This window comes from Orcinus orca, chromosome 11 (genome assembly GCF_937001465.1).
Source record: "Orcinus orca chromosome 11, mOrcOrc1.1, whole genome shotgun sequence".
Classification (NCBI taxonomy): Eukaryota; Metazoa; Chordata; class Mammalia; order Artiodactyla; family Delphinidae; genus Orcinus; species Orcinus orca.
The window spans coordinates 91005075-91015915 of record NC_064569.1 but is presented as its reverse complement, the minus strand read 5'-3'; the positions used below and the strand labels follow the sequence as shown (position 1 = coordinate 91015915).

At 52.8% G+C, this 10841-nt stretch overlaps 1 protein-coding gene across 1 annotated transcript; it reads left to right on the top strand.

Annotated features, from left to right (window-relative positions):
- The first annotated feature begins 345 nt into the window (after positions 1-345).
- MB (myoglobin) lies at positions 346-10238 on the top strand. Its single transcript, XM_004286206.3, has 3 exons — positions 346-523; positions 5820-6042; positions 9547-10238. The coding sequence occupies exons 1-3, from the start codon at positions 429-431 to the stop codon at positions 9691-9693; spliced, it is 465 nt and encodes a 154-aa protein (XP_004286254.1). The 5' UTR covers positions 346-428; the 3' UTR covers positions 9694-10238.
- The last annotated feature ends 603 nt before the right edge of the window (positions 10239-10841 follow it).

Here is a 10841-nt window from a genome sequence, read left to right as displayed (position 1 = left end):
CTTCTTGGGATGGCTGACAGCAGGGGGAGTTGGGTTTCAGGCCATTGGCATCAGCCTTGGTCATGCCCTTTCTGTTGGCCTCCGAGAGTCCAGAGAGTGACCCAACCTCCTCCCCACTCTTTCCACACACACAGCTCCTCCCCACCCCCAACCTGAGGCCTGAGTTGTCCTACCACCCCCCAACGGCACCTGCCTCAAAATAGCTTCCATGTGAGGGCTAGAGAAATGAAAAGATTAGACCCCTGCATGAAAGGGGGGGGTGCAAGGAGGTGGGGGGGAGAGAGTGAGCGAGGTGTCAAGTGATCTCTGTCAAGCATCCGGGAAGGTATAAAATCCCTTTAGGGCCAGGCAGCCTCAGACCCCAGCGGTCGGAGCCAGGATACACAGTCAGCCTAGCCTTGCTCTTCTTCTCTTCTTCAGACTGTGCCATGGGGCTCAGCGACGGAGAATGGCAGCTGGTACTGAACGTCTGGGGGAAGGTGGAGGCTGATCTCGCAGGCCATGGGCAGGACATCCTCATCAGGTAAAAGGAAGAAACCCCATTGCCCCTATCACCTACTTCCCTCCCAAAGATCAAGAATGTTTGCCTGCAAGGTGGAACGGTTGCCCGGGGTTGACCAGCTGGCTGCATTAGTTGACTTTGTTAAAACTCTTATCTGATTCTCCTTTGCTTTTATGTGTCAGAGATTGGAGTCAGGAAAGGAAAGGGGATCCATCTCACACCTATGCCAGCAGCTGAAAGGAGCTTGACAATCAAATCCTGGATGCCTAGAGCCCACTAAGTGGTAACCTAGAATTATAGACAGAATTAACAAGAAAAATCTGAGAGATCTGTCTCACCTCACCTAGTGGATGAGGACAAAAAGGACGTGAGAAGGGAAGGATGACCCCAGAGTCACAAGTCCATTAAAGTCTATAAAATGTCAAGGCTAAGACATGGCTTTCAACATGAGGTATGTAGTTCTAGAGCTGGCTCTGCCACCGAGAAGCTGTGTGACCTTTAAGAAGGTACACAACTTCTCTGAGCCTCAATTTCTTCTCCTATAAAATGGGTGGGGGCTTCCCTGGTGGCGCAGTGGTTGAGAGTCCGCCTGCTGATGCAGGGGACACGGGTTCGTGCCCCGGTCCGGGAAGATCCCACATGCCGCGGAGCGGCTGGGCCCGTGAGCCATGGCCGCTGAGCCTGCGCGTCCGGAGCCTGTGCTCCGCAACGGGAGAGGCCACAACAGTGAGAGGCCCGTGTACCAGAAAATAAATAAATAAATAAATAAAATGGGTGGAAATCCTAATATATACGTTACAGAGTGGAAATAAGAATTAAATAAGATGATGCCTGTAGGGGGCCCAGCCTAATTCCTGGCATAGAGTGAGTCCCAGAAGATGTTAATAACTATTATAGACGAAGCTTAGACTTGGGCCCTTTAAAGAATTATAATTAGTAAACAGAAGACAGAGACCCGTTAGTGACTTTTGATGTTGAGTATGTCTTGAATTTGAGGGCTCAGGAGAGCCTCCAAGCACATCTCGCCTTCTGTAGCAAGGGCTTCCTGAATAAACAGAAACCCCCCCACACACAAACTTCTGAGATTTTTAAGTAGAAAATGGCTTGTGGCTGGTCAATAGAATCTCATGTCCCAGTTGCCTTCCTCCCCAGATGGTGACGGGCTCTCCCCCCCTCCTGGCCCTTTCTCATGCTCTGGGCAGCACAGGTCAAAAGCCTAATGGGATGTATGTACCTCAATATTTCTGCATGTGGGAGAAGGTGGGCCCCAGTTACCACCAGTGAACGGATTGTCTTTCACGCTTTAATTTACAGATGAATTTCTCCTTGTGTATGAGCCAGAGTAGGTTATCCTCTCCCACTTAGATGCCCTTTCAGCCTCCCTCAGGTTTCACCCATCTCCAGCTCCCAAATCTGGGGAGAATGCCCAGTCCTAGAAGCCCTGTTATCTGGAGGTCGAGCCCTTAATGGTCCATGCCAGAAACACTTGAGAGAGGACAGTCAAGTTCTCTGTTGAATCTAACTGGCATCTTGGGGTGTTCCTTTATGTCTTTCTCCTCTTGTGTCTCTGTCAGTTGGCTCCTTGGGCTGCAACAGGTCCTGCCTGATTGGACAAAAGTCTCCCCCAAAGTTGACATCAACTCCTCAGCCATCCAGTTGCTGTGTGACCTTGGACAAGTCGCTAGTCCTCTCTGGGTCCCATGTCCCTATTTGCTGAGAGGAGGGATTGCCTGCCGCTGTCTCTGAGATCCCTGCCTGCTCTCATGCCCTGGCATTCTCTGAGTCCATGATCCCACCTTACTTTTGGAGAGGAGGCCGGGTAGCTGGGGTGGGAGACCATTTTGCCGAGCAGGAGTCTTTCCCAGGTGATCTGGGGGCTGCCAGCCCTAAGTCAGTGACTTGGATGTCTTGAAGGAGACTTGGGGTATTGAGTCATGGGGAAACATCTCCTCCTTTCCCAGGGTGGATCAGAGAGAACTGCCTGGGGCCAGGTGCCAGGGACGAGACATGATGCTGGAGACTGCTGGCCCCTGGCAGGCCCCAGAGAGCCCAACAGCCTGTCACGTCTTAGGCTGTAGGACATGCAGAAACCACGCCAACTGGTTCTGCCCTCTTAGTGTTTGGGATATGGAGACAAGGAGAAGGGGCTGCTAACTCCTAGGGCTGAAAGTGCCCCTTTAAGATCTGACCTTTTGGTTCTGTTCCAGATGCTGAACCTGGGCTTTCTTACTCATCTAGAAAAGGTCATTTCTCCCACTCCTCTGATTATAAAAGAGGGCAAATTCTGTTCAGCTGAGTCTGTTAATAAAACACTGAGGGCTTCACTGCAAGTATGTGACCATTATGTTCTAGAACATAATAGCTGGCAGGTCAGTTGGAGAGTCTGGCTCCAGGAAAGGGGGGCTTCGGGAGGGTGGAGGCTGCTGAGAGGGCTTCAGGCCCCTGCCTTTCCTTCTGTTCCCCAAATCTTTTCTGCTTTACTTATTTTTGCATTTGAACAAAGGATTTTGAGGCCATGGAAAGTTTGAAAGCCACTGCTGGTGGCCAATACGTCTCATGTCGCTGGGAGGAGACACGGCCCAACAGTCCCAGCCAACCAATGGCAGCTACAGACAGGACCCAAAATTCCCAATCCTAACGATGGTGATGATGATGGAGGAAAGGATGGTGATGGTGACCATGGTGCTAGAGATGGTAAAGAGGACAGCAAATGTTTATACGCAGTGATTGCTAGGCCCTGTGTTAAGTGTTTCACATATATTTACTCACTTAAACCTCACAACAACCTTATGAGGTAGATATTATTATGATCACTACATTTCACAAAGAGGTTAGGTAACTTGCCCAAAGTCCCACAGCTGGAGTTTAAATCCAGGCCACTTGGACCAGTGCGCCTGCTCTCGACCCCTACGCTACATCGTCCCACTTGACACACTGGAGATGAATTCCCATCCTCATCTGGTTCTTGGGTTCTAGAGCAGAGAAGGATTTGTGCAGGCCTGGGAGAGTCCTAGGTCCTCCGTGTGGGTGTCTGATTGGGCCTCAGCTCAGAGAACAGCTGGGAGATGGCCTCCTTTCCCTCTGACTTGCCAGCAGGCCTGTGATAAACTAGGCAGGTTGATGATAGGATCGAGGATGAAAACACAAGGCCAGTGGGCCCTTCTGAAACGCTGGAGAAAAGCCCTCCACCCATGTCTACAGGGCGAGGGCCTGCCATCTGCTCATTTTCCGGGCAATTGCTGTCACAGACGTGCAGGTATGGCCTCCTGTGGCTGCCCTGGCGGCTCCCAGCTGCAGGACGTGGGGCCAAGGGAGGGAGGCGGCTGTGTGATGCCAGGATGATCGGTGGGCGCTCCTGAGCCCAATTTTTCTGCCCTGTTTAAAGCAAACCCGGCTCTCTCTCTGGCTGGCAGGTGCTGAGAGTGGAGGGTGAGGTGGAGGTCAAGCCTTAGAACTTGGAGGCTGAGAAATTAGCTAGACCAACCCTTTTGGTTTACAGATAGTTACGCCAAGACCCAGAGAAACCGAGTGACTTCTTCAAGGTCACACAGCACATCGGAGGCAGAGCTGGGGCCAGAGCTCAGCTTCCATAATTCTCAGTGCCGAAGTCTTTCTCCCAGACATCCAGGGAACTCCCAAAATGTTTGAGATCCCTGGCCGCCTTGGGTCCCAGGTCCTTGGCCCTCTTCTGCCCCAGACAGTCTTCCTCCAGTGTCCCGACCTCAGGCCTTCGCCTGTGGGTTCTGGGTCTTGCATCTGTCAGGCAGGAGTTCAAGGATCATTGTCACCAGATAATAATAGTCAGGAGCTCAGGGACCCTTGCGTGAAAGGTGCCAGGGATGAGCTGTCAGTGATGTACAAGGTTTGGCCGGGGCCCTAGATGAGGTGGTGACATTGGGCATGGCTGTGGACAGCCCTGGGTGTTCTGGGGAAGCGGGAGGGATACGCCCCCTGGGAAAGAGAGCGCTTCCCGTCCGTGCTACGTCGTGCATGCATGTGCGTGTGTGTGCACGCGCCTGTGAGTATGGGTGTGTGCCATGAGATACTTGTGCACACTGGAGTGTGTTCACAGTTAGGTTTAAGCGTGTCGCAAAACCAGGAAGCTACAAAAGAGGAACCTTTAAAAGAACTGAAGCCATTAGACAGGAGAAGGGGGAGTCAGGGCAGACAGGGTCACTCCTGCAGAGGTTTCAGGGTGCGACACAAAGGAGAGAGCGTGAGTTATGGAACCATTCATGCGGGTTTGTGTCTGGGCTCTGCCACTGACCAGACACGTGACCCTGGGCAACTCACCTTCCTCTGCGGTCTTCCGTTTGCCCACGAATGAAATGGGGAAAATCACTCCTGCCCAGGTGGCAGGTATGACTCCCTTTAACTAACCTCCACCTTTCCTCAGCAGGAAAGACTGAGGTCCAAGGTGACAGGTGGCTGCTCAGATCACTGTGGCCAGCTCACTGGGACCCTGGCAGGAACGGGGACCTGGTCTTTAGCGGTGGCTCCCACCAGGGACCCTCACCATCGGTGCTGTGAGGGGCCAGGGAGGTGCAAGGAGTCAGAGCAAAATAAGCAAGAGCCTTCTAAGGTTTCTGAGCTCAGACTGGAACGGCTCTCACAGGTAGTAGTGAGTCTCCTGGAGCCAGAAGTATTTAAGAAATCAAAGGGCGATCCCCAGGCAGGAAGCTGCAGAGATGGTCCCCTGCATGGGCTACTTTTTGAGTCACTCAGACCTGATTTCAGTCTGGCTCTTCGGCACCCCGGCCGTGTAATATTGAGCTAGGACTTCACACTTCTTAGCCTCTGTTCTCTCATCTGTAAAGTGGGAATAATATGTCCCCAAGGGGAAGCGCAGGTGCAGAGCCTAGCACGGGCCTGGCACACAGTGGGTGCTCAGCAAATCCAGGTCTTTTTGCCCCAGTGCTCCCCCTTTTCCCTGCTCCACTGTGATGCCATTTAGTCATCTATGCTCCCAACAGCTTAGAGGAAATGGGGGTAAAGCCGGGTGCAACGCAGAGATGTCTTTCTTTCCTGCCTTTCACTGTAACAATGAAGAAGGAGAAGATGATGATAAAAATATTTAATAATAGGAAGCATTTATACACTTCTTGTGTGGCCCTCAGCATGTACTATCTCATTTAATCCTCACGCTTCTATAGGGAGGGACTTGTTATCTCCATTCCTTGGATGAGACTGAGGCACAGAGAGGTGAAGTGAGTTACCCAAGGTCACATAGCTGGGAACTGGGAGAGCGTGGGCTTGAACTCAGGTCTGGCCACCTCCAGACCCCTGCATCTGACTCCAGCCCTCCGTGTGCCCACAGGCTCTTTAAGGGTCATCCCGAGACCCTGGAGAAATTTGACAAGTTCAAGCACCTGAAGACAGAGGCTGACATGAAGGCCTCAGAGGATCTGAAGAAGCATGGCAACACCGTGCTCACCGCCCTGGGGGCCATCCTCAAGAAGAAGGGGCATCATGACGCGGAGCTGAAGCCCCTGGCCCAGTCGCATGCCACCAAGCACAAGATTCCCATCAAGTACCTGGAGGTGGGTGGCGGGGACGGGGGCAGCTGGGAGGATGGAAGGAGAGGCCTCAAGGGCATGAGATTTGGGTTCAAGTCCCAGTTCAGCCAGTAACTTGCTGGGTGACCTATGTCGTTCCTCTTTGTTCCCCCGTTTCCTCATCTGTAAAGTGGGCTGCCACCCACTTTACCTTCCTCCTGGGTCATTGAGAGTCAACATATTTCTCCCTCAAATTAGTATCTTGTTACCAAGGAGGAAGTGGATGTGGGATGCACAACTTGCATTCTCTCCACAGGTAGGTACCATTATCACACCCACTCGACAGATGAGGAAACTGAGGCACAGAAAGGTTAAGTAGCTTGTCCCTGGTCACAGAAGCAGCAAGTGGCAGAGCCAGGATTCAGACTAGGTCTCTATTCCTCCAGAACCCCGGCTCCTAACCCCTGTGACACTAGGAGTCGGAGACATACATGTCTCGTTGGCAGGAGTTCAGCAACGTGGGCTCAATTCCGGGTGGGAATTATTAGTTCCTGCATCTTTACAGATGAAGAGAGAAAGCCTCAGGTGTCAGAGGCATAAGTAGTTGGTTTGAACGCCCTGTGATGGGCTGAGAAGTTGGGTGGGCTGGGGAGAGCCTGAGCTTCGAGTCCTATGTCTAGACCCAGTGGGAGGAGGGGATGTGGCAAGAGGGAGCAGTAGGGTTCTGGGGGATAAAGGATCCTGTGGATATCACCTCTGGGGATGGGAGCAGCAGGCAGGTTGGTGCAGCAGAGAAGGTAAGGATAATTATGATAGCTCCCAGTTAGGATGGGCCATGATAAGCTATTTGCCTGGGTCACTGCACGGAATTCTCACGATTTCCCCATGAACTTAGGAATTGCATTCAGTGTTTTCTTTCCCTCTCACATAAAAGAAGTTCAGAGGTAGGGAGCGCAGAGCTGGTATGGGAGTCCCACAGTCACCAGGGATGCAGGTTCTTTCTGTGTTGCCATCCTTGGCATGTGGTGTCCACCCTCAAAATTGACTTGTGGTCCAAGATAGCTGCTGGAGCTCCAGCCGTCTAGCCCATATTCCAAACAGAGCAAGAGGAAGAGAGGAAGTCTCTCTTTTAAGGAGCCCCGGAAATCTCATCCAACAATGTTTTTTACATTTCATTGGCCAGAAGTTAGTTACAAGACCACATCTATACGCATGGCAAGCTGGGAAATGTAGCCTATTACCACTCCAAATACAACTAGTGTTCTCTTACAAGGAAGAAGGAGAAAATAGACATTGGGCAGGCAGTTAGCATTCTCTTCCCCAGGTAGGTACTCTTCTCATCCCCATTTTACTGATTTGGAAACTGAAGCCTCAGAGAGGTTAAGTAGCTTGCCCCAGGTCACCCAGCTTATAAGCCAGGAGGTACAATCTGATCTACGGTACTCTAGAACCCAAGCTCTTAATCTCTTGTGGCACAGCATCTCCCACGAACAACCACCACCACCATCCTCTTCAGCCTCACCACCCTGCACCCCTACCTGCTCCCCCAAGTCACACACAAACAATCCTGCCTGCCCATCTCAACACTCCAGACATGAGGAGCAGGTCCTGCCTCTGAGATTCTGCACGAGCGGTGGTCCCTGCCCTCCCCGTCTTCTCTTGGCAAATCCCTGTTCATCCTCCGAGGCCCAGCTCAGAAGCCACCGCCTCTGTTCTGGCCCCTGAGGCAGTCAGCTGCTCCATCTGCCAGCCCTCCGCTGCGAAGGCATTTATCCTCACCGCTGCCATGGCGCCTGCCCGGCTGTACTGTAATTTGTCTCTTTACCCAGCTGTCTCCTGGCTGGGACACGAGTTCCTCAAGGGCAGACCCTGGCTCCTCCTCTGTCTGAGCCCCAGTGGCACGTGGAGGTGTTCACAACACGACTCGAATGATGGATCCCCTCTCTAGGGATGAGCAGACCGGCTCAGAGAGGGAAAATGATAAAGCCAAGGTAGCCCTACCAGCTAGCAGACTAGAACCCAGGTCTACTTAAAACAGGTTTAATTTACTGCATAATCCCTGCAAAAGAATCAAGACAGAGCCCCATGTCTACTCTTTCCCTCACTATGGAACCTTCGTCTGTGTTCTTCATAAGAAATTTCTCCTTCTCACCTGTGAGTGAGGGGCACAGAGGGCGCTGGGTGCTAAAAGCAACTATCTTTACTCAATCTTCCAGCTGCCCCAGCCCACGATTTTCTAAGTATTTGTGGCTCTGCCACTGACTCAGGAAAACTGAGTGGGGGGACCTAGTGGGGTCACGAGCCCCTATGTTACAGGTGAGGTCACACATGGAGGTCAGGGAGCTGGGCCTGGCACTTGGGTCTCTGAGTTCTCCATGGGCAGGGCTTGCTGACGTCAGTCCCTCCCCCCACTTCCTCTTGTTGTGTTTATGACATTAAAAGGGAATTGAACACATGTCCACATCGATGCCCAGCAGCAGGTGTTTGTGGAGCTGTCCCTGTTTCTGAGCCAAGCAGGGCTTACTAGATGTTGACATCTGTGCTTCTGAGGCTGCCCGCAGTACATGCTCCCCCCCGCTCACCCAACCCCACCCTGCTTTTGGCCACTTGCACCCCGGACGCCGGAGAAAATGGGCAAACCCAACCGCGGTGCCCTCTCTGTCTCTGTCCCTGGCTCTGGCTGTCATTTGTCCACGATCCCCTGGGTCCACTTGCTACGTGACTTCAGTCTGGGCCTCTGTAAAATGACACCCTTTGACCACAGGCCCCAGTAGTGAGTGGCATCAAATCTTTCTGAACCGTTGAAAAAGCACAGTAGCTTCTTACAGACACAAGATCTTTCAGTCCCTAAAGCAGCCCCGTGCTGTAGAGATGGCCTGTGTCCATTTTCCAGGTAATGACATTGTGGATGGGAAAGCAAAGAGTGAAGGTGAGGCTGGTGTAAGATACAGTTGGTCCTGGGGCTGAGTCGTAGGCCTGAACCCTTTCCTCTTCCCTTCTCTCCTTCTCTCCCACCTATACTTCTGAGTACCAACTCTGTGCTTGGCACAGAAAATATGATGTTCTGACCCCCTGCCCAAACCCCAAAAAGTCTATTTAAAGCAATCACCGTCCTAAGCCATTAAACGCAAAAATTAAATACACACAAATGGAAATAGTTTCTTTCTAGATTTTCGGAGTGCCAAATCCTGGATAAAACCATGGAGTAGGAGTATTTCCCTTCCTCTCCGAGGTTGGGTCCTCGAGCTGAGCACAGCTGAGGGTAGCTGGTGAGCCAGCCCACCTAGCCCCTTGACCGTGGTTCCATGGCCTGACCTTTCCTCATCTGTACCAAGATGGGCCTCCGTTTCCCCATCTGTACCTGTCTCACGGGGTTGTGGGGATTGAAGGAGTTAATCCATGGAGGCCGTTCAGCAGCATTTCTGATAGATAGTAAGTGCTCAATAAACGACCCTAGAATAAAAAGAAGATGGGTTCGGGCTGATTCCCATCTGGCCCCTGGCTTGTCCTGCCTGTGACCAGTACCCCCCTCTGCCCCTGTCCTTGCAGTTCATCTCGGAAGCCATCATCCATGTTCTGCACAGCAGGCATCCTGCGGAGTTCGGTGCTGATGCCCAGGGAGCCATGAACAAGGCCCTGGAACTGTTCCGGAAGGACATCGCCGCCAAGTACAAGGAGCTGGGCTTCCATGGCTAAGCCTCACCCCCCATGCCCCTCTCCCCACCCACCTGGGCAGGGAGGGAGGGGACTTAATCTTGTGTAGCTGTAGTGCCTGCTTCTGAGTGAGTGCCTGCTTTGTTTGTGAGAGGCGGTGGGAGATGCGGAGGGGCTGGGGGCAGGGAGGGGGATGAGGGTTTGTTCAGGTGGTTTCACGTGCCTGGGGACCGGGCTTCCTGTGGAGGGTCGTCAGCTTGGTAACCAGGAGAAGCTTGGCTCTCCTCACGGTGGCCGGCAGAGTTTGGGTCCCACTCAACTCTCCTTTCACCTAAATCCCAACCCAATTCCTTCCAAGCTCACCTTAAATCCCCAATCCAAACCGTCCACCTAAACGCCAGCCATAATTCTCTGATCCATCAGCTCACTCCGTGAAGAAAGTAGAATGTCCCCTTGCACCGGAAGGTCTGGGCTGGACTGGACAGCCACACCCAGCCCCTGGGGCGCGTGGTATCTGGAACATGAGTGTACCTTCTCAGGTGATGGAGTGACTCACCTGGCTTAATAAAAGACTCGCATGCCATAGACTCTGCCTGGTGTTTTTCATCCCCTGGAGCAAGTGAAGGGGGGGGTTCAGAGGGAGAAAAGGCCATGATGGGATTGTGTGTGCAGGGAGCCTTATGGGGAGGAGGGAGGGAGGGAGGGAGAGGATGGGCAGGAGGCAGAGCCACCACTCAGTGGCAGGGACAGTGCTGGGCACTGGGAGATGGAGGGTAGAGCCTCGTCTGGTGGGGGCAGCAAGCAGTCGATCAGTGCCGGGAGCCCGGGGCTGCGTGAACGCAGAGCAGAAGAGGCAGAATCAGGGGAAGGTGGTCACTGTGGTTACCACAATTTAGGTAATAAACTCAAGGATACTAGTTAGTAAGTGGCAGAGCTGGGTTTAATGTGTGGCCTGGAAGCTGGCAGGGACTCCAGCTGGGGAGACAGCTAGGCGGCCAGCCGCTGGCAGGCGCTGACCTTCTGGCCACAGAGAAAGGACAGACGCACGGGGAATAACTTACCGACACAGGCCAAGAGACACAATCCCTGTCTACAAAGGCCAACTGCATGGGCAGAATGTGTAAATTTCGCTCCAGGGACCCAGAATAAAACCTTGGTATGTGACCGCGGCAGCCAGGAAGCCGACTGGA

Coding starts and splice junctions, on each gene's coding strand:
- MB (XM_004286206.3), top strand. CDS start 429: ATGGGGCTCAGCGACGGAGAATGGCAGCTGGTACTGAACGTCTGGGGG. Junction 524..5,819: donor GGGCAGGACATCCTCATCAG/GTAAAAGGAAGA, acceptor GTGTGCCCACAG/GCTCTTTAAGGGTCATCCCG. Junction 6,043..9,546: donor TTCCCATCAAGTACCTGGAG/GTGGGTGGCGGG, acceptor CTGTCCTTGCAG/TTCATCTCGGAAGCCATCAT.